The 20,503-nt window shown below is 38.4% G+C and overlaps 1 protein-coding gene across 3 annotated transcripts in view; it reads left to right on the forward strand.

Moving 5' to 3' along the window:
• Window positions 1-14,026, forward strand: part of CREBRF (CREB3 regulatory factor) — a 55,990-nt gene extending 41,964 nt beyond the window's left edge. For all 3 annotated transcript variants that reach the window (XM_044454693.1, XM_044454692.1, XM_044454690.1), the window contains 6 exons: window positions 615-1,680; window positions 3,852-4,046; window positions 4,913-5,102; window positions 5,633-5,706; window positions 6,220-6,342; window positions 7,977-14,026. In XM_044454693.1, coding sequence (XP_044310628.1) covers window positions 615-1,680; window positions 3,852-4,046; window positions 4,913-5,102; window positions 5,633-5,706; window positions 6,220-6,342; window positions 7,977-8,092 — 1,764 coding nt within the window. In that variant the 3' untranslated portion in view covers window positions 8,093-14,026. The remainder of the gene's footprint in view (window positions 1-614; window positions 1,681-3,851; window positions 4,047-4,912; window positions 5,103-5,632; window positions 5,707-6,219; window positions 6,343-7,976) is intronic.
• Window positions 14,027-20,503: the final 6,477 nt, after the last annotated feature.

Consider the following 20,503-nt stretch of genomic DNA (forward strand, 5'->3'; position numbering starts at 1 on the left):
ATAAGATAATTGCTTGTAGCTCCTAAAAATTTTGGTTGCCCCTTTTTATTCTGCAAGATATTTGTATTTTACTAAACTTATCCAAATAACATTCTTAGAAGTCTGGCTGTTACAGGATTGTATTTGATAAATGTGGTACCTTTTTCTTTTTATCTCTGGTAATAATTTAACTAGTGGCGTTTATAATTGAATTATCAATTATTAATAATTTAATGATTAAATTATCAGTGAGAAGAGTTTGAGAGGAATTATTTTAGACAGAAGTTATAGCAGTGCCTTACAGTTCAGGAGACCGAAGAAGTACTGAGTTGATAAAAGTCTTTGATTCAAGGCTGGCATACATCACAGTCCTATGCATGTGTACTTGAATGTCCCATTGGGATCAGTGGACTTACTCCCTAGTGAGGTGTTTTTTGTTTTGTTTTGTTTTGTTTTGTTATTTTTTTTGGATTACAACCTTAAATTGATTTGTGCTATTCTTCTTTTATATACTTAGGTTCAAAGGAGTATATGATGCACTTAAAAGTGTGGTTACAGCTGGAGGGTGAGATGAGAACTTGGAGACAGAACTAATTTACTATTATTCATGTATATTTTTCAACCTGTTTGTGTAGGACAGAGGAATGGATTACCAGCAGAGTTCCAGGGACAACCTCCTTTCTGTAGAGGACTGTAAAGATCTTGAGAACTTGGAATCTTTTACAGACATTCTAGATACTGAAATGACTTTCCCTGGAAACTGGGAGCAGTGGGACACTTACTGTGAAGATTTGACAAAGTATACCAAATTAACCAGCTGTGACATTTGGGGAACAAAAGAGGTGGACTATTTGGGTCTTGATGATTTTTCAAGCCCATACCAGGATGAAGAAGTGATAAGTAAAACTCCAACTTTGGCTCAGCTCAACAGTGAAGATTCTCAGCCTGTCTCAGATCCACTGTGCTACCCAGAATTGCTGTTCAGTGTAAAACAAACCCAGTTATCTTCTCTGCCAACAAAGAAAATCGCAACCAGAGCTGCAGCCCCTGTTTGTTCATCGAAGACCACTCAGGCTGAAGTACCTTTGTCAGAATTTGTCCAAAAAGCAAGCAAGCCCAATTCAAGCACACAAATCATGGTAAAGACCAATGTGTACAGTAATGAGAAGGTGAACATTCATGTTGAATGCAAAGATTATGTTAAAAAGGCAAAAGTAAAGGTAAATCCGGTACACCAGAGCAGGTCTGCTATGAGCCAGGCAAACGCTGATGCTGCAAAGGAAAACACTTGTTACTGTGGAGCTGTAGCAAAGAAGCAAGAGAGGAAAGGGAATGACTCCCTTCAGACTCACAGTGCTCCAGTATTGCCTTTTAAAGAGACCCAGGCGCTGCTTCTTACCCCACCCCAGGAAAGTCCAGGACTAATCACTGAAGAGAGCAGCCTTTCCGCCAGCACCTCTGTTTCAGATCCTTCACAGAAAAAAGAAGAACACAACTACTCTCTCTTTGTCACTGATGGTTTGGGGGAGCAGGCAGGCAAAGCTGATCCTGGTGAGGATGAAGATGATGAGGAAGAGGTGGAGGATGAAGATCATGATGAAGGTTTTGGGAGTGAGCATGAGCTATCTGAAAATGATGAGGAGGAAGAGGATTATGAGGATGACAAAGATGATGACATCAGTGATACTTTCTCTGAACCAGGTAATTGTTCATTGTAGCCTAGAGCTAGGCTGCTGCAGGTAGTGGGCCAAGGGAAACATTTTCATGTTGACAAAGATGAAAGATGATGAGCCACATAGCATTTCTTGCAGAAGAATTTTAAATCATTTTTTGCCATTCTTACTCTACAGGCAACACCCATGTTCATGTAAAGACTTTGGTCTCTCCTTGCCTATGCTAAACAAAAGCTTGCCTAAGGTGACTGAAAAAACAGAGCCTAGAATGCAGCTGTGCTATCTTGTTGGTGCTTTTCTCTGACTTGAAGGTGCAGTCCAGTGGGAATATTTCTAACCTTCAGCACGCAGAGGATTATGGGCACTGTTTGCGTGCCAGGAGCACAGAGCCAAAGGTCATGTCCATGCATCTCCCCTTCTGCAAAGCAGCTTAGTTGGCTGAGTCTAGTCATTTAACTGTGGCAGTCATGGAAGAAGGCAGAAGTGTCACCAGAATTCTTCATATCTTGGCTCTGGCCTCCTCCCATCTGTATCCCTTCCTTATCTCTTAATTGTCTCTGAGGATGCTCTTCCAACCTCAGAGATGCAGTTGACACAGTTTTTTCCATGCTGGCTGCAACAGCTTTGTGGGCACTCTGAATTGGTGGGTTCCAGCTCCAAGGTCAAAGCTGTTTTCCAGCATCAAAGCTAGCTCTGCCCATGTTTTATCTATAGCTAACTAGGAAGGGGGCTCATTTGGTAAGATGCTGAATGGAATGTATTGTTAGACTCTTAAAAATTGCCATTAGGAGCTGTTCCTTAACCTTCTCGAAAGACAGTGTTTTTGTCCTGTGTCTTAATTGGGTAGGTCCTAATGAAGAGAAAAACCAAGTGTGAGATGAATCAGTTCCATAAAAGAAGGGACAGCCTTGTGTTTACAAGAGCTGAGCAGGGCCATGAAGGCTAGGACATATTGGAGGACATTCATTCCTAGGGTCACATAAGTTGGAGGTGACTTGACAACACATAATAATGATTATTGGCTATAATATGCTTAATAGTCATTGTCATATGTAAAGAGGTGAAAAATACTTGGATGACATTTTCCTAAATAGCAGGAAAGAGCAACAGAAACCTTGAAAGCTGTCTGTTGCTATAATGGTTAAATGCTATTGCAACTTCCTTAGTATTAAGATAAACTAACTTGTTAACATCGGAAAAATTTGACTTTGTTTTTATTGCACAATAACAGGTATAAAGCAGAAGTTAGATCTAATTAGAATCCTGAGCTTGTAACCCTCTAGCAAACAGACATATCTGTATACCTAAATTTAACTTCTGTTTTGCATGAACACAACAGATGCCAGGCACAAATGACTTTTTGTGGAAAGGGCATGTTTCATCTCTTCTTGGAAGCCATTTATACATTATAATATGTGACTAGAACAGGTAAAATGTTGGCTGAGAAGAATGATAGCTGAAAAAGAGAAGAGCTAGAAAGAGCTCCCCATTCTGTTTTGTTTCACCAGACTCCTCTGGGACTTGGAAAGTTTCATAGATGGTCTCATACAATGACTATCATGGAGGGGTTGCCCATTCATAAAATGGCTGCCACAGTGCTAATGGTCAGGCACAAATACGCATTTCACAGAACATGGACTGTTGCAATTAAAGTAGCTTGCCCAAGAGACTAAATACAAGGTAGGGATGAGGGTCTCTGCTCCAAAACCCAAAAATTTTATTTTGAACCTAGATAGTGTGGGAAGGCAACACTTTACTTTTCAGCATGCCAGCCTCTCTGCTAAAAAGAGTGTGGGTTTTTTTGAGCTTAAGAAATAAAATATCAGAAAGGATGGGGAGCGTAGTGGGCACCAAAAGTGCTATCTGTGGGCACCACAGAGCCTAGGAGTTTGCTGCTGACTCCAGGCTCTGCCTAAAAATAGAAGGGCTGGGAGAGGTTTGCATTATAAGATCTCTGCCCAGCTGGAAGAAGAGTTTAGACAATCATTTGAATGCAGCATTGATTGTACTTCTGGCACAGTCATTGCAATGAATGAGATTCAAGTTAGGCTAAGATCAAAAGAAAGCAAGCTCCGAAGTGCCATTCCCGTTTATTTCTATCCTTAATTCTTATCCTTTATTTTGATCTGGATCTCTTTTCTCTATCCCTGTCCTCTTGCTAAGGGAAAGCCATTAAAACAAGAACTTTATGCGTTTTAGGATATGAAAATGATTCTGTAGAGGATTTGAAAGAAATGACTGCAATATCTTGTCGAAAAAGAGGCAAGCGAAGATACTTCTGGGAATATAGTGAGCAGCTGACCCCATCACAGCAGGAGAGGATGTTGAGGCCTTCAGAATGGAATCGAGATACATTACCAAGTAACATGTATCAGAAGAATGGCTTACATCATGGTAAGAACAGTTCCTTAGTAGGTGCTCTTTTTTCCTCCATTCTTTGTGAAGCTTGTAAGAACTCGTAACTTTGAATTGTTTAGGAAAGCTTTCTCGAGCATTCCAGTCAGGTGAGGCTGTGCTGTCAAGAAGGCAACCTGGAATCCTTTTAAAGGGGAATGGAAGCACTGAGAAATTCCATTTCTGAATATTTATTGGCAACATTCTGAAGCCTCTTCAGTGCAGTGCCGATTTATTTTACCAAGCTAGTCACGCATCAGACTTTTGATCTCTTTTCCAGTAACCATAGTAATTTGTTGAGATGATCAGAATGGGTGGGAGAGGCAGGATAAGCTACTTCTGCTTGGGCCACTTGAAACACAATACATGCTACTTGTGGCAAAGGAAGTCTTTCCCCTGCTTTCTCCAGCCCTCTGCTGTATCAGATAGTGCTGATTCTCATCTCCCTATTTGCAGTTACTTATGGTCTGCATTTCTAGGCATTAACTTTGATAGAAACGAGCCATTTTCCTTTTATTATGCTAATTTTATAATCAACAGCTGTGGCCTTTTTAAAAAGAACTTCAGCATTTTAAAATGTTTTAAATATATAAAGCCAACATAAAGTAGATGTGTGAGTTATTTTTTTTTTACTAAGCATCCACTTTGCATCTATTACATTTTATATTTTTCTTCATTGTGGCCAATTTCATTGCTAATGTATCTTATCCTGATTTTCAGCATCTTTAAAATCCACATGTCTCCCAGTGGTATTAGAATATGGAGCATAGCATGCTGTAGGTTAAAGGGTATTTCTCCAATTGGAATGTAGCTTCCAGTATTTTAGCAATTTATCAGGTAACCTGCTGTTATTATGTATTTAATAGGGAAATATGCTGTGAAGAAATCACGGAGGACTGATGTAGAAGATCTGACACCGAACCCTAAAAAGTTACTTCAGATTGGGAATGAACTGAGGAAGCTCAATAAAGTGATCAGTGATTTGACTCCCGTCAGTGAACTTCCCTTAACAGCTCGACCAAGGTCAAGGAAAGAAAAAAACAAGCTAGCTTCCAGGTAAGGTTTTACAATAAATTGCTAGGTAATAAGATTATGTCCAGCCCATGTGAAGTCTGTCTTCTTCTTGATGAGCATTTTCAGGCTGCTATGTAAGAGATAAACCAAAACATTTACTTGTTATGAAAGAAACTTGCACCTTGACAGATGACCTACTTAGAATGTTTCTCAGGGTTTGCCTAAGCATATGGTTAGTTTTTCTCTTCTCTACTCCCCGAGGCAAACCTTGAGGTATCTCTGAATTATGGTATGATGTGTGCAGATTGCATGAATGGTCTTACTTGTGTAGCTTAGTACATTTCTAAAAGCTGTCATAATCTGTGATTGAAAGATTGCTATATATTCCTGCAGAGGAGTATGAGTGTTTTGTCAGTGAAGGGAGAAATATGTGTTGGAATTATCATGCAATATCCTAGCAACTAGGTTGTCAATTCTAATATTTTTTTTGACTGGTAGTGCACTTGTGTGGTGAATGCTCTGATATAACTGCTTGCATTTTCACTGCTTTTTCCTGTCCCCTAACATGACAGGGCTTGTCGACTAAAAAAGAAAGCCCAATATGAAGCCAATAAAGTGAAACTTTGGGGCCTCAATACTGAATATGGTAAGCCTTTACAAAGAAAAACCATAGTTGGCAGTCTACTTCTTTGAAACATCAATCTGTAACTTTTAGCAATTTTTCACAACCCTGAAATCTAGTAGCTTTTTGTAAGTGTGCTGTCTGGACTTCAGATCTTGAAATTTCAAAACCACTGATGTAAATAGATGATCATTTACATTTCTTCACAGAAAATGATACCAAGGTTTTGGAACCAATTAGCTTAAAAGCAAAAGAGGTAATAATGATTAGGACTTTACTAGGCTTTCTGTCAGGTGGCTATGGGCCTTTTTGACCTTTTCCTTTTTCAAGGTTTTCAACCTCTGGTTATGTTTCTCTCCTTTTTGTGTTATGTTAAATCTCTGCTTTTTGCTTTTTTATTGTTCCCTTGTTAATCATTGCAAACCACCCTTGAAATTTTGTTTTCTTGGTTGCTATAGAAAAAAGTGAGATGTATTCTTTCTTCCTAGAAGAGTTACATTCTGGTAGTTCTTCACTGTTCTTTTGCCTTTTCTGCAGATAACTTGCTGTTTGTGATCAACTCTATCAAACAAGAAATTGTGACTAGAGTACAGAGTCCTAAAGATGACAGAGTAAGCAATATGAGTCAGAAGCTTGATGTTCTTATTAAAGATACTCTAGGTAAGTAAATATCAAATGCAGTGTTAGTTATAAGCAGCAAAAAAGACAGAATTCTCTTCACTTTAGCATTTCTAAATCTTGAAAGCAGTGCTTGCTCAAATACCATGGCTTACAATGAATGGAGGGGAAGCATTTGCTCTCCACAGGACTCCATGTGGCAGGGGACAGAGCCATGTCCTGATGTCATTTTATCCTTAGCTGACATACCAGATGGATTCGCTACCCCATCATTTGGCTGGGAAGCAGCTTTGCTGGCCTTACAGCTTCTTCCCATTAGGTGAGGGAATGAGGCAGACAGACTTCACATGCCCGGAGTTTGCAAGAGATCCAGCGAATGCCAGTTGAATGTCCAGCCTGTCGTTAATCATGCTTCTCATTTTCACTGTGGGGAACTACAAACAGAAGATACACACACTCAGAAGATGCATGTAGGAACTCCTGCAAATGCCAGTGGAGCATGCAGGTACCACTGCCCTTAGGGAATCATGTTGTTATCTATGAATTGTGATTGGCGATAACAAGGAGCGACAGATGCTGCTCATACTCTCCTTAGGAGAGGGAGCAGCACACAGAAGAGTCCCCTTGTTATTTTCAATCACAAATCAAAGATAACAGGGAGATTCTTCTCTTACCTCCTCCTTGCATCTTCGGGCTAATGGGAAGTTCTCAGCCCTTCTAAAGCTGGATTAGAAACTTCATGGCCTTGACAAACACGTTAGATGAAATAATTTACTCTTAATATATACCAGAATCAGAGCCAGAGGTGTGCTGATGATCTAGTTCAGCTTTCTCCAACCTGGTGTCTTCTAGAAACGTTAATTATATCTTCCATCCACCCAGGCCAGTAAGGGTAATGGTCAGGAATGCTGAGACTTGTAGTCCAAAAAGTCTGAAGGGCACCAGTTTGGGAATGACTGATCTAATCTCCCCTCTGAGAGGAGACGCTACCTAAAATCTTGCTGATTGGATCCTGCCTAACCTAAACTTTAAAGAGGAATATTGCATAACTTCAACAGTGAGCTAAATGGCTATTATACTTGGGAACTTTTTTCCTCTCCTGAAGCTCATGTTTTTCTGTCTTGTAGTTTAAATCTTTAATTTGCTCTGTCTTCAGTGCATTGTAGAAACTATTGTTCTGTACTTTTTGATACTGCAATAGTTTAGGGAGACGTTTGTGCCATAACCTCTACTGTTCTGTATGATCCCCTAGGAGATGCTTTTGTGGGGCACATGGAGTTGTTGTGAGTAATACTGGTGAAAACTGGGTGCCCTGCCTGTTACTGGAAAGGCATCACTCAGTAGAACCCAGTTTGTTTTGTTAAATCCTTCTGGGCAGTGTTGTTCTCTTTCTGGTCGCTCTCAAATTAAGTTTGTGTATCTACACTTAATTTATTTGTAGACATACTTTATTTATTGCATTTCTATACCACCCAGTAGGCAAAGCTGTTGGTTAAGTGTATTGTAGATCCCAAACAGTTTGTGTAGATGTTGGATGCTACCAAACCCAGAACTAATCTCAGTAAAGACCTATATGATACTACTAGGCATTGACAAATCTTTGCATTATTGAGAATTGTAAGCAAGGAACATGCACATTATTAGTACTAAAGGTGCATCTTCATTCATTCTTTCAGGGGCACCAGTATCTGGACAGACATCAGAATTTGTGAACCAGGTCTTAGAAAAAACAGCAGAAGGAGATCCTACAGGAGGCCTTGTAGGGTTGCGAATACCAACATCAAAAATTTAGTAGACATTTTATCCATTCACATTGGTCAGAGCTCTGCCTGTGTCATGTACTACATTGTAAAACTAATTCTGGTCTGCATGTGAGTTTAGCGTTATATAAAACACAGTTTTAAGATCCATCTTTTTTCCTTTTTATAACAATGTAGTAAGATAAGTGGAAGCATGCTATAAAATGCTTAATGGCATTTTGGAGCATAAACCTTGTAGTTTTAAATCTGCTTCTGGCATAAATGTGGTGGCTACGTATTCTTTTTAAAATTAAGTTTATCTAGGACCAGATGATATAGCTTACGTAGGAGCAAAACATGTTTTTGCAAAGTAAACATCTAGCAAAATGTCAAACATTATGGCAGGTTTATGCTCTTAAGTAAAATAAAAATGTAAACTAAAGGGTTTTTCAAGAATTATTGCTCTTTTGTTCTAAATTAAACAGTTAAGTTTTCTTTGCAACCATAACTTGTACATAGCACACTCGGCACGAAAGCTAGTGTGCCATATAAAAAATATAATTTTCTGAGCTTGATACGGTATTTAAATGTCTGTGCAAGTAAGAAAAAAATGTATACTCTTTGTGCCTTGTATGGGGGGAGGGAGGGTGGGGAGAAGTGTAAGTAAAATGGTAAAGACTTTGATGAGAAACCCTTGTGGGGGAGAAGATGTATAGATGGTCTCATGGATTTTAATGTATTTGTTCCAGCTCTTACAAATTTTTGAATGTATATAGGAATATGTTGAAAATGTAGATATGCCACAGAGTCTATGTATTGTATAAAAGATGGCTCTAGAAAACTCATTTTCGGTACTTGGCCGGAAGAAAACAAATACTTGCACATTAATGCGATTGTTTATTTTTGTACCAAAGACAAATGCAACTGATATGGCAAACTGCCAGTTTAAGTAAAGTTTTGCACAGCTTACATGATACTGTACTGAATGTATAAAAAGAAAAAAAAACTTAAGAGGTCAGGGTTAGGGATCTTACTGAACTGTGAATTTCTTTCTTTCTCTTTGGGTCCAATTATCTACAGAAGGAGCATTCATACATAACTATTATTTTGCTGTTCCTCTAGTTCGCTTCATAGTAGATAAGTTGCCCATCTAGAAGTCTGTAAATCCTTTTTTTTCTGCACTTATATTAGAAGTTATAATATATTTGGATTTTAGTAAGCTATTGGTAAAATAGATTTCATTTTTGGGAATTAAAGATTTAGCTTGTAGTATACTTCCACCAAACAACCAAAATAAAATTATTTTTATTGTAATGTGTATATATGTAAAGAAAAAAGAGCTACAAATCTAATTCCTTAGTTGCCACTTTTCCAGTTGTTGTATTATTGTGCATGTGATGTTTCCAAGGATCAACACAGGCTAAAAAAAGAATTTATAGATTTTATATTTTTGTACAGATATTTCAACTAGCTTCAAACTTCTATGTGACTTGTTAACTTGTAGTTTCTATGATTGGGGGAATACAAATGTGTGCAGTTTGGCTCACAAGAGTCTGCTTCTGGTCAGTGTTAAAGTACCAATGAAAAGCTTTATCTCTTGATGAGAGAGTTATGTGTAGACAGAATCATTATCTGGTTTCATGAATGCATTTCCTCCCATTTGTTTGATACAGAGTTGACTACATAACACTGTTTACTAAGAATACCAAATAATTCAGATGTAGCTCCATGCAAAGTCAAAAAGCTTATGAATCCTCACCATCCCCTTCTTTGCATACATCTTGTAGTGTGATTCTTTCCTTCTCAATGGAGGCTTTGAATCTCCTACATTGCTTCAGTGTGCAAGCCATGTGCTTTAAAAAAAAAAAAAATTGAAAGATGGGGGAAGGCCAGCATACCACTACAGAATTGTTCCACCCCACAGCCTTCTTTCCCCCACCCCACTGCTGCTTCTTGCTACCTTTTTATTAAATATTGTCTGAAACATTTGCAAAACATCAGCAGAGACTTGCATGTCATGATGGAGTAACAATTGTTTAAAAATATAAGTGGTGTGTCTACAAGCCTGAAATGCCACTGGTGTATCAGAGGTCTGTCTGCCTGAACTGTAGCTGCACAACTGTGTCTAAGTATTTTACATACACCTATTTTGCTATGTTGAAATAGTGTTGATTTTCATTGGTGAATGGTGTTTAAATACTGTTCATGCTAAGATCCTAACACTGGATCAGCATGGAACGGACGTGATACAGCTACAATCTGATACAGCTGTTTTGTAATCAGGATTTGTATGGCAAGGTAAACTGACAGTAAGAGGATATTCCTTTTCCGATTTCTCTGAGCTGATAACTGCTTTCCAGTGCTTTTGTGCATGTCTGAAAACCAGAATATGATTTTGATCTAGCATTTAAAAAAATACTTTGAATCTTTTTAGTGGATTCCATACCCTTGCATTTCAGTGTTTTCTATGTATTAAGTTATAGTCAAAAAAGCTTTTACATAGCTGAGCTTTTTAATGGTGACACTTTATTTTGTATTCTATTTATATATGTATGTATATCTTAGAAAAGCACTTTGTTTAAAAAAGAAAAAAAAGATATTGCATTTTATATGATTCCTGCCATTTGCTGCTAACTCTGGGCTGGTCAGAATGCTGCAGCGATACTTGATCTAAATAAAACCTGGCAGTAAAATGTAGAGTAAAGTTAAGACCTTTGCTGGTTTAACCTTATTGTAAAGATGACATAGGCAAGCTGTGCAGCTTTACATTTTAACCAGGGGACTCTGTGGCATTTAAAACAGTCTAGAAATGGTTGTACTTTTAATGCCAGTAACAATCTGCTTCCTCTAGTGTCATTAAATATATGTTTAGTGTATAATTATCACAAAGATTTTTAAAAAACCAAATGTTCATGTTTTGTTTGGGAAACTTGTGGCATGCATTTTTGGATGATTATCTTTAGAGGAGCTCTCTAAAGGTTTTCAGTGTTGATACATGGTATGTGGATCTTATTGAAGTCTTTGGTCACTTTCTGAGTGTAGGCATTGTGAATATTCTAATGTCATCCAAAAACAATTATATACTTTATTTTTAAAAAAGAAGTTCTAAACTCTTTCATACACTGGATACTTTAGAGTTTGTTTCCATATTAAAGCATGCTCTTGCTAAAAAAAATGTCAGTCTGAAATTGAGTGCCACACTTCTATTTTTGAATGGATATGATGAACTATTTGCTCTATACCATGTTCTAGTCTTTTTCCCATTTTTTCCATTGACAGATTATGACGTGGCTTTATATTGTGCCTTACTTGTATATTAGAACCAAGTTTATTTTTCATTCCCCTGGACTCCTTAAACCCTTGAACCCTTTTTGGAAGCAAACTACAATAAAAGCATCATGAAGGAACTTCAAATAGATCTGATTTAAAGTTATATTGATAGTTTGTACTGGCATAGGGTGACCAATTTTTCAGTGGACTTGGAGGATAGGATTTTTAAATAATTCCACTACATCTCTTACAAAAACTTCTCTGCCTTTTCTTGAATTTATCAAGCACATCTTGATATTTAACTTTTTGGGGCTCATTAGTACTAGTCTTTTGGCTAGTCAAGGACTGGCTCTTTCCACTCTGCTTTGCCATCAATGCAAACAGTGACATTGTTGTAGGAATATTGGGCACAGATATACCAAGTTTGGTCAGTAATTTCTTTTTCATTGTAGACTGAAATGTACTAGGAAAGAGCAAAAAAACCAAGAAACTTTCTATAAAGGTCTCTTGAATAATCTTAAAGCAACAGACATTTCTCAAATACCGTACTGTCAGTGTGGGTTTCACTTAACTCTGTACCATTTTTCTGATGTTTGCCTTCATTAATAAATCTGCTTGTTTATTCACAAATGTCAATAACTGATGTATTGTTTCTCTTATGTAAGTCTTTTAAATATGGCTAGTTTTAAAATGGTAATAGCCTCCTTACCTGTTTTTAATGGGTTTTCTTAAAAGTTGCCTTCAGCAAAAAATAGCATAGCTAGTCTGTTTCTTGACTTATTTAGCAGTCTTCCTGGAATTCTGTTGAGACATAGTCAAAGTACATAATATAGTAGTTCAGGCCTTCAGACCTAAATTTCACACAACAGATCATGATTTCCTTTCTTTTTAAGATAAGGCATTAGCTGTAGAATTGCCTAGTTTAGTCTGCTACCAACTGGAAGCCTACCTTCTGTGTAGCAGTGCAATTTAACGCTGCACAGCAGTGCAATTTTTAATCATATTTTTACCTAAGGGATTATGGAAAGTACACTTCAGTCAGTTACTAATCCAAACACTGATTCTTTCCTTTTAAAAATTGTGTTTAAGGGTATTACCACAGTGAGAACAACACTTAGAGATACTTCCAGTATGGAATGCTTTATCGATATTGCAGAGCAGCCACTTCCACATATATTTCTTTCATGGAATTCTAAACTTGATTGGATACCATTGAATTCAATCCTCAGTCTCTTTACTTTTCCCCAACTGATTTAGCATGATAAAAATGTGCAAAGTAAAGCTCAGCCTCTAAGATGTTCACAGACTTTCACAACAGCATATTGATCATGCCTGCCCCCCACCCCCATTCTAAACATGCTTTTTTGGAAACTAGCCCCATTTTATGTGGAAAAAACATAATTCTGTCTTAAATGTACTTAGGATTGTAGCCTTGGTCTTGTTGCCCTTTTTGAAAGCAGAATGCTTAACCCCAAAACAGCAGACCTAGATGAAAAGAACAAAATGTCTTGGAAGATCAGACCAAGGGTTTGCTTAGTCTGTCATTGCCTTCAGCAGCCAACCAGGTGCTTCTGTTAGTGTAAGTGATGGGTAAACCCTGATTATCCTAGTGTTTTAAACAGCACCTGAACACAGAAGTTCCAGTTAGTTGCACTAGCTAATGTCCAGAATAGGTCAGCAACAACAAAGTATTTCCTTCAAGCAAGAAGATACTTGTAGTTGATTTGCTAAACAAATTTTACTTTATTAATATGTACAGACCATGAGTTGAGTGCATGCTTAGAACAGACACACTGAAATCACATTGAGTTCAGTGGGTCTACTTCAACCCCATGTGCTAGCTACATTTAAGTATGAAAGACCAAGAAGAACTCAAATTTGGTTTGATTTTTAGCTACTCATGTCACAATCTTCTATTCTAGAGAATAATATAATGTTCATTCATTGTTCATCCATACGCTGGTGGAAGTCTGCTGGCAGAATAGAAATTCCTCCTCTTCCTACTCCTGGCAGTTCTCCATGCAGCCTCAAAATCTGTTGTAGAGGATTTCTTAGTCCTTTGGAATAGACTTTGATATCACCTGGGGGCGGGAGGAGAGGAGCCACCCTCCTGGTCCCACTGATGGAAGCAGTTCTGTCAGCAGAATTACAGCATTGGATCTAACACTGGGTTGCCACTTTTTTGTTCTGTTTTAAGCATACTGACAAGCTTTTTATTCACTCAAGGTAACAAACTAAGGCTGCAATCCTAAGCAAACTTACCTGGAAGTAGGTGCCACTGAATCAATGGCACATGCTCCCAAGCAGATGGCTTTAAGATTTGGGTATAAGGCTAGTGGCACATGCAAAAACAGCAAAGCTTCTGAAAAATGAAAAAGGTATATTAACAAATCTGGTGACCTTCCAATGCTTGGGATCATGTTTGTAGTGCTGTTAATGTTCTGTAGTCCATTTCCAACTGGATCTCAGACAAATGTGTTGAAGGTCTTGTCTCTGTTTAGAAAATTTTATCCTGTTAAAAGCATGATCTGTTTGCAACTTTTATAATGTTTAATGTTGTGTAATTTTTCCTTTTTTAAAAAGAGGCACAATTAAAATATTGATTTGTTTACTCTGTCACCCTTGAGCCCTAGCACTTCTATTCAGATACAAACTCATCAATGTATGCAACATCCTTTGTAATTGAAAATAAATTGTGAAGAGAAGTTCTGACATCATGGTGCCTTCTGTGTGCTTTCTGTCAGTGATGCTTCACTCACAGCTTGCTAACTAAATGCAGCTTTGCTCAAAGGTTCTTGTATTCTTCAGAAGCAATAAGTCTCAGCACAGATTAAGGTGTTTGATTCATTCATTGGGAGGCATAAGTCATGCAGGGATAGTTCCAGATTCTGATACTTAGAGCAAAGCCATTGAAACCAATGGGTGTAAGTTGGTTATGAACAATTTAAATACCAATGATTTCATCGAGTCTTCTTTAATATGAAGTCTGAATCCAACCCATTGCTCAATAAAATTCTTCAGGGATAACTTCTAATAATCAAAAAGGAGGAAAAACTTTAATCTTTCAGTTGGAAGTACTTAAGATTTGTGGAACGCAATTATGCCATAAACAAGAACGTTAATAGAACAGATGGACTAGACTGCATCCCATAGATGCTCAATAAGTGTTTTATACCCTCCATTCTGAATCTGTGTGAAATACTTAATGGCTGTTTTGTACAGCAAGAGATGGCTTGCTCTTTCCATAGGCATCATTTTTTTTAAAGGGGAGGGGGAAGTAATTGGAAAACAGGAGAACTTACAACATTTTCTATACAGAGCCAACCTATTGGCCAGTCTAACTGAGCACCATCTGCTCTGACTGGGAGCACATCTTCAAGGAACCTGGAGCAGAAAATTTTCCCCAGCCCTACCATATGAGATCCTTTTGGTATGGAAAGCATGTGTTCTATTGCTGAGCTATAGCTATTCTTCAAGGAGTAAAATAAGATAGCAGTGAAACTGAAAAGTGCCATAAAATGTTGTTTCCAAAAAGAATAAATATTCTGTGATGCAATAGTGTGCAAGCAAGAGGAAACCTGAAGAATTATATGCAAGCAAAATGGTTACTGCCTCCACCCTGGTCTCTTCACCTTGGGGACAAGTGAAAGAGGAGATCAGGGCTGAGACAGTATCCACCTTCCCTTTGTATAACCCTTTACATATTAGATCTGTACTAGAACGTGGACTGGAGTTCGCTGAGTTTTTGTTAACTTCTTAATAAACTTAAGAGTTCTTGTGAGCTGATACTACACATCTACACAGGAAGGTGCCATTTTGTTTGTTCCTAATACATCACTGCTCTACCTAAGGACGTATGAGAAGTGTGTTCCCAATGCAATTCATTGAAAGACTCCCTATTCATCACCCCAAACACAAATGTGGGCAGAACTGCAATTCTCAGGAAATATTTGCATTTGCCCAAAGTCTATTTATGTTTGAAAGTGCAGACATAGGCAACTGTTCATTTCCCCTTCACATTTTGTTTATTTATTCAAAACTTGTTTTATACTGTCCTCTTACAAAATAGTCTCAGGATGTTTTACAATAAAACAATGTAAAACAGCATCATTTCTATACAATAAAACCCCAAGTAAAATAGCAGTTTTAAACTACTGGGAAAATAAAAAGGTTTTAACCTGGCACTGAAAAGAATAAAGTGTTGGCGCCAGGCACTCCTCTCTGGGGAACGTATTCCATAACCGGGGTGCCACTGCAAAGAAAGCCCTTCTCCGGGTAGCCACTCTTCTAATTTCCTTCAAGGAGGGCTCCCAAAGAAGGACCTCCGACCAAGATCTTAAGGGGCAAGAAGGCAGATAGGGAAGGAAAGGCTCCTTCAGATATCTAGGTGCTAAGCCAATTAGGACTTTGTAGGTCATCACCAGCACCTTAAATTGGGCCTGGTCTTCAGCTGGTAGTCAGTGTAGATGGTAAATGACGGGTGTTATATGTGCATATCTGCCGGTCCCTGTTAGCATCCTGACTGCTCTATTCTGAACCAAATGAAGTATCCAGACCATCTTTGAGGGCAGTCCCACATAAAGAACATTACAGTAGCCCATTCAAGAGCTTACCAGAGCATGAGTCACCATTGCTAGGCTATGCTCATCCAGGTAAGGGCACAGTTGATGAACTAGCAGAAGCTGAAGGAAAGCCCTCCTCACCAAAGCAGCCACCTGGAACTCCAGGAACAGCTCTGGGTTGAGGAGCACTCCCAAACTACACAGAACAGGGTAAAGATCACTTACCTGGAAAGCTGAACCACCTACCAACAGAACCTCCATCTTGTTTGGATTAAGCTTCAATTCATTGGCCCTCATCCAGCCCGTCACATCAGATAGGCACTGGTTAAGGACAGCCACGGCCTCACCTGGATTAGATGTGAAAGAGAGGTAGAGCTGGGTGTCATCAGCATACTATATTTTAGCTTATATGGAGGAAATATACACCTAAAAACAAGCATTTTCCTAATGAGCGTTAGGTGAAAAACGGCAGATGTTTGAGAACTTGAAGGTCTAAACTAGAAAACCTCAGTGAGACTAACACTGCATGTTCACCCAACTTTAGTTCTGGTTTGAACTGTTAATTAAGCCTCTCTGCATTGAGACTGATCTGAGTTTTTCCACATGCCTAATGTAAGCAAGTTATGGATTTATCCATCCCCAGGAGAAGTTGTTCCATGACTTTCTACCAAAAAAAGGCTATGTTCTATATACTGCTTTTAAAGTGAAAATCTTTCAAAGGGATTTACATCAAATTTTAAATCTGTGAAATGTGGAAAAGTACAATGACAAAAGAGGAATAAGAAGGACCCCCCCCCCCTTACAGCTGGCACAGTGCTTCCCACACCAGATGTGAGGGAGCATCAATCAGAGCTCCAACTCTCAGTGCCAAGATTGGAGTGCAGACTCTGACCTCAGATCTGGGAATACAAAAAAATCCTGTGGCCTCTCATGCTGTCCAGAGGTCTTAGAACTGTTCTTTCTCTTAACCACTTGAATCTTAACAAATGTGTGAAAAAAACAGGGGAAATTGACTGGCAACCCCATTTGCGGTATGTACTGTCTTCCTAAAGACAGCCATTTTTATGATGTCTTGGCATGTATTTTCTCCCTGAGGAACCTTGACATGGAATCTAGGTGTTTGATCATTGGTTTCTGAGGTAAAAGCATTAGAAATGTTCCAAATAACACAGGGACAAAGGATAATAACAGACAAATCTTCTGAAAATGGCAGCAGTGGTTTTGCTCTCATTACTGATATTTGCAGTTAAGGTACAAAAAATCAAGATTTACAATCATTTTTTGTTTCAGTTTTCAGAATTAAGATTTCTGAACATATACATCATGGCAAACTATGTATGAATGAGGCAGGCTTGGACATAAAAAGAACAAGTCGTACATCTTAAAAGTGAACTATTTGTCAAATTGATAATAAACAGAATTTTATGAATAGCAGAAAACATCTTCTGGAAGCATTGGAGATTATGCAAGACATTGCAAAACCTCAGACAATGTCTGGTACCATAGAATTTGTATAACGTGAACAAATAATGTGATCAGCAGTTCCCCAAACTTAGTACAGGCTCATGTAGGAGGGATATGAGAAAGATCTTGATGACACATCAAAGGGCAATTCTTCTAAAGAGGGGATAATGGCAAACTTCAGGGTAACCAAAGGAATCTGTTCTAATTAAGGTCAGTGATACTCCAGTATTCTGTCTTTTGTGGTCATAAGCACCAGAGTAATGTAAGCTAAAATTTAGGAATGTGCCAAACTAAACAGGCAAGAAAGACCTTAACAGCTGCACTTCTCCTGCTGAAATTCTTCGTTCATGTAACAGATCTTGAGTCAATGGGAAATGCCTTCAGGGAAGACATAATTCTGGTTTATGTAACATGAAGGTCCACTCTGATTTCACTGATCTGAGGGAGCTATTATGTCAGACATTGTGTAAGGGTTAGACAGCACTCCAATGACCCATTGCTTGTTTTAGGCTTATTTGGGGATTACCTAACTCTCATAGAACCCTGTCACCTGGATTCACATAACAAGCCATGGTATTCCAGGTGCCCATGGATGGCCATCACAATATATCAACCCTATGGGTAAATCAAGCTACAGTAGCCTGTGATGTCATGTGAAACAGGTCACTGTCTAACATAAGGTGTGCTTAAGAATCATATTTGAAAAATATATAGAATAATGATTTTTTTCTTTGCAAACTCTCACAAAGTGTGGGAAGGTAGGAAGAGAGTCAGTTTTGTGGGCTGCAATACATAGGCTGTATTTGTTTAAAATTCCCTTGGCAACTTTTTTATTTTGTCCACTTTAATCTGTTCTGTTTATATTAGTTTTTTCTATTCTACATTTTCTTCTATATATTTGTATATGTTAAGAATATAAAAAATAAAAAGAATCATATTTGAAGAAATATGAGTATTCAACAAAACAAAGTATATTTATCAGAACACTATTTCACAAGAATATTGCTTTTGGGGGAGAAAGCTCAGGGTCTAAGAGGAATATAGATTAACTCTCTAAGATAATGGGGGTTTAACAATTTTGCTTATTGTGACATAAAAATATGAAATAACTGATTACTGAAGTGCTATAAAGCACATCAGACAGAAAAAAGGAACCCCTCATAGTCTGATAGGTCACCTTCACACTTAAGAAATTAATTCCATGTGTAAACACTATGAGTGAACACTTTTAAGAGACAGATTTTGCAGCTAGCGCTACAGCATATAGATTTGGACTGAAGGGCAGGTTCTTTGACTCTGAAGAACTAAAATCTGCATAGTCTCAAACTAAGCTCCAAATTAACTTGTGACACTTTTCTCTGCCTTGTTTAACATTAGGAAAATAATGCTTAGCTCACATTTGATGTTAAGTGGCACTGAGATCAGTGAGAAAGAGATCCAGAAGGCATAGGCAGCAATGGCACTGAAGGGAAAGTGTGCTAAAGAGGAGGCATGCAAGTCCTGGGTGCTCTTCCAGATTCTGCATGACATTTTTTATAATGGACAGACGAATTCTCCTCTGTATATTATGACTGCTCATGTAACATATGTTAAGTGCAAACACAAGTAATTGATAAAGGCAATGAGCAATTCCTTTATATACATATCATCATGAAGTGCAATGCAGCCAATGAAAAAATAGCCATATAGACTTTTAGCCATTAGCAATGGCACCATTCAATTAGCCAGCCGTTTCTACAGGGAAAATGTCTTGCCAAATGCAGTAATAATTTCAGCTGCGAAGGCCGTGCTGTGACAGCGAGTGTTCATAGTGCATACGGTACAGTCAGTGTTCTCAGTCAGGTAAAGCCTGATCCATACCATGTTCCAGCAAAGCCAAAAGTCTCTGAAACAAATGTTGCTGGAATCTCAATTATTTTATTCAGTGAGCTACTGCATTAAAAGATGAAGACAGTAGAAAACCACATACTGCAGCACCTTGTCTACTTAGGTTTTCAAGCAGAAGACCAATTGGCTCACTTCTATCACATAACAGACATATAAGGTAAAGAAGAGCTTGTTTTATCAAAAGATCACACTATGGCTAGTGAAACAGAAAAGAATATTCCAACATGGGGAGAATATTACACATTATTATCTACAGCAGAATTTCAATTTCTTGTGGCAATTGCTGCAGAATTCCTCATAAGCTGTGCAAAGCTTATATATAGTGATATAAGTGATCAAAGGCAACATATTGTCAAATATCTCCCGGGCAGTTTTTGCGTACTTTTCTACAAGAGTCTTCATCAGCTGCTGTGCTCGTCAGCGATTGGCAAGTACTTTTCAGCAGCTCTGACTTTCCGAGGGCATTCTGTTTCATCTTAACTATTGCTTTGGATAAGATTAAGAAACTCCTGAGCAGTGCTTTTTTTTTGTCATAGAACACACTTTTTTTGACAGATTTTCCAAGTTTTAAAAGTAACTTTTGAAAATTTGATGTTTGGTCCACGTGGATTCGAATCGCCCTGTTGAGTGTAGCAGGTTGGCGGCAAAATCATTAAAATGATGCATGCGGGCTGCTTGTGTGTCGAATCCGATGCATCTGTACTTTGTCTGTGCTGGTTGTGAGGGTGCTGCTCGGCTTGTGGTGCTGCTCGGCTTGTGATTGGTTGTGTGGTTGCACGCTGAGCTTACTGTGGGTGGCAACCGTTATATTTCGTTACACAACTGACGTGTGTGGGTGTGTGTACAATGATTGACTATGTGTGAAAGGTAAATAATTTCATGAGTTTCGGCACCTTTTTTCTTACAAAAAAAGCACTGCTCCTGAGCGACTGCATGTAGTGGGTGTCCTTCTAAACATTTAGTCCATGCAGGCTGCGCTGAACAAACACATTTCAGAACTGCTGCCAGTCGGGCATTTCCCAGTGCTATTCCCTGCAACTTTGGAGCAACACATATTTCCCATGATGGGGATTATGTCAGTACATTCAAATAGGTTTTTCACTGTTATGTCTGTGATGATGTGGAACATTCGCTCATTGAAGAAGACTGAAAAAGGCTGCCTGATCTAGCTGAGAGCAAATTTTTGAAGGTTTTAAGGACTATGTTGCAAACTGTCTTTTATGGAGGAAGTGGACTTCAGATGCAGGTCAGAATTGCAACATGCAACACCAGCATATTTTT

Source organism: Varanus komodoensis, unplaced genomic scaffold (assembly GCF_004798865.1).
Source record: "Varanus komodoensis strain SLA01 unplaced genomic scaffold, ASM479886v1 scaffold7_3, whole genome shotgun sequence".
NCBI classification, from domain to species: Eukaryota; Metazoa; Chordata; class Lepidosauria; order Squamata; family Varanidae; genus Varanus; species Varanus komodoensis.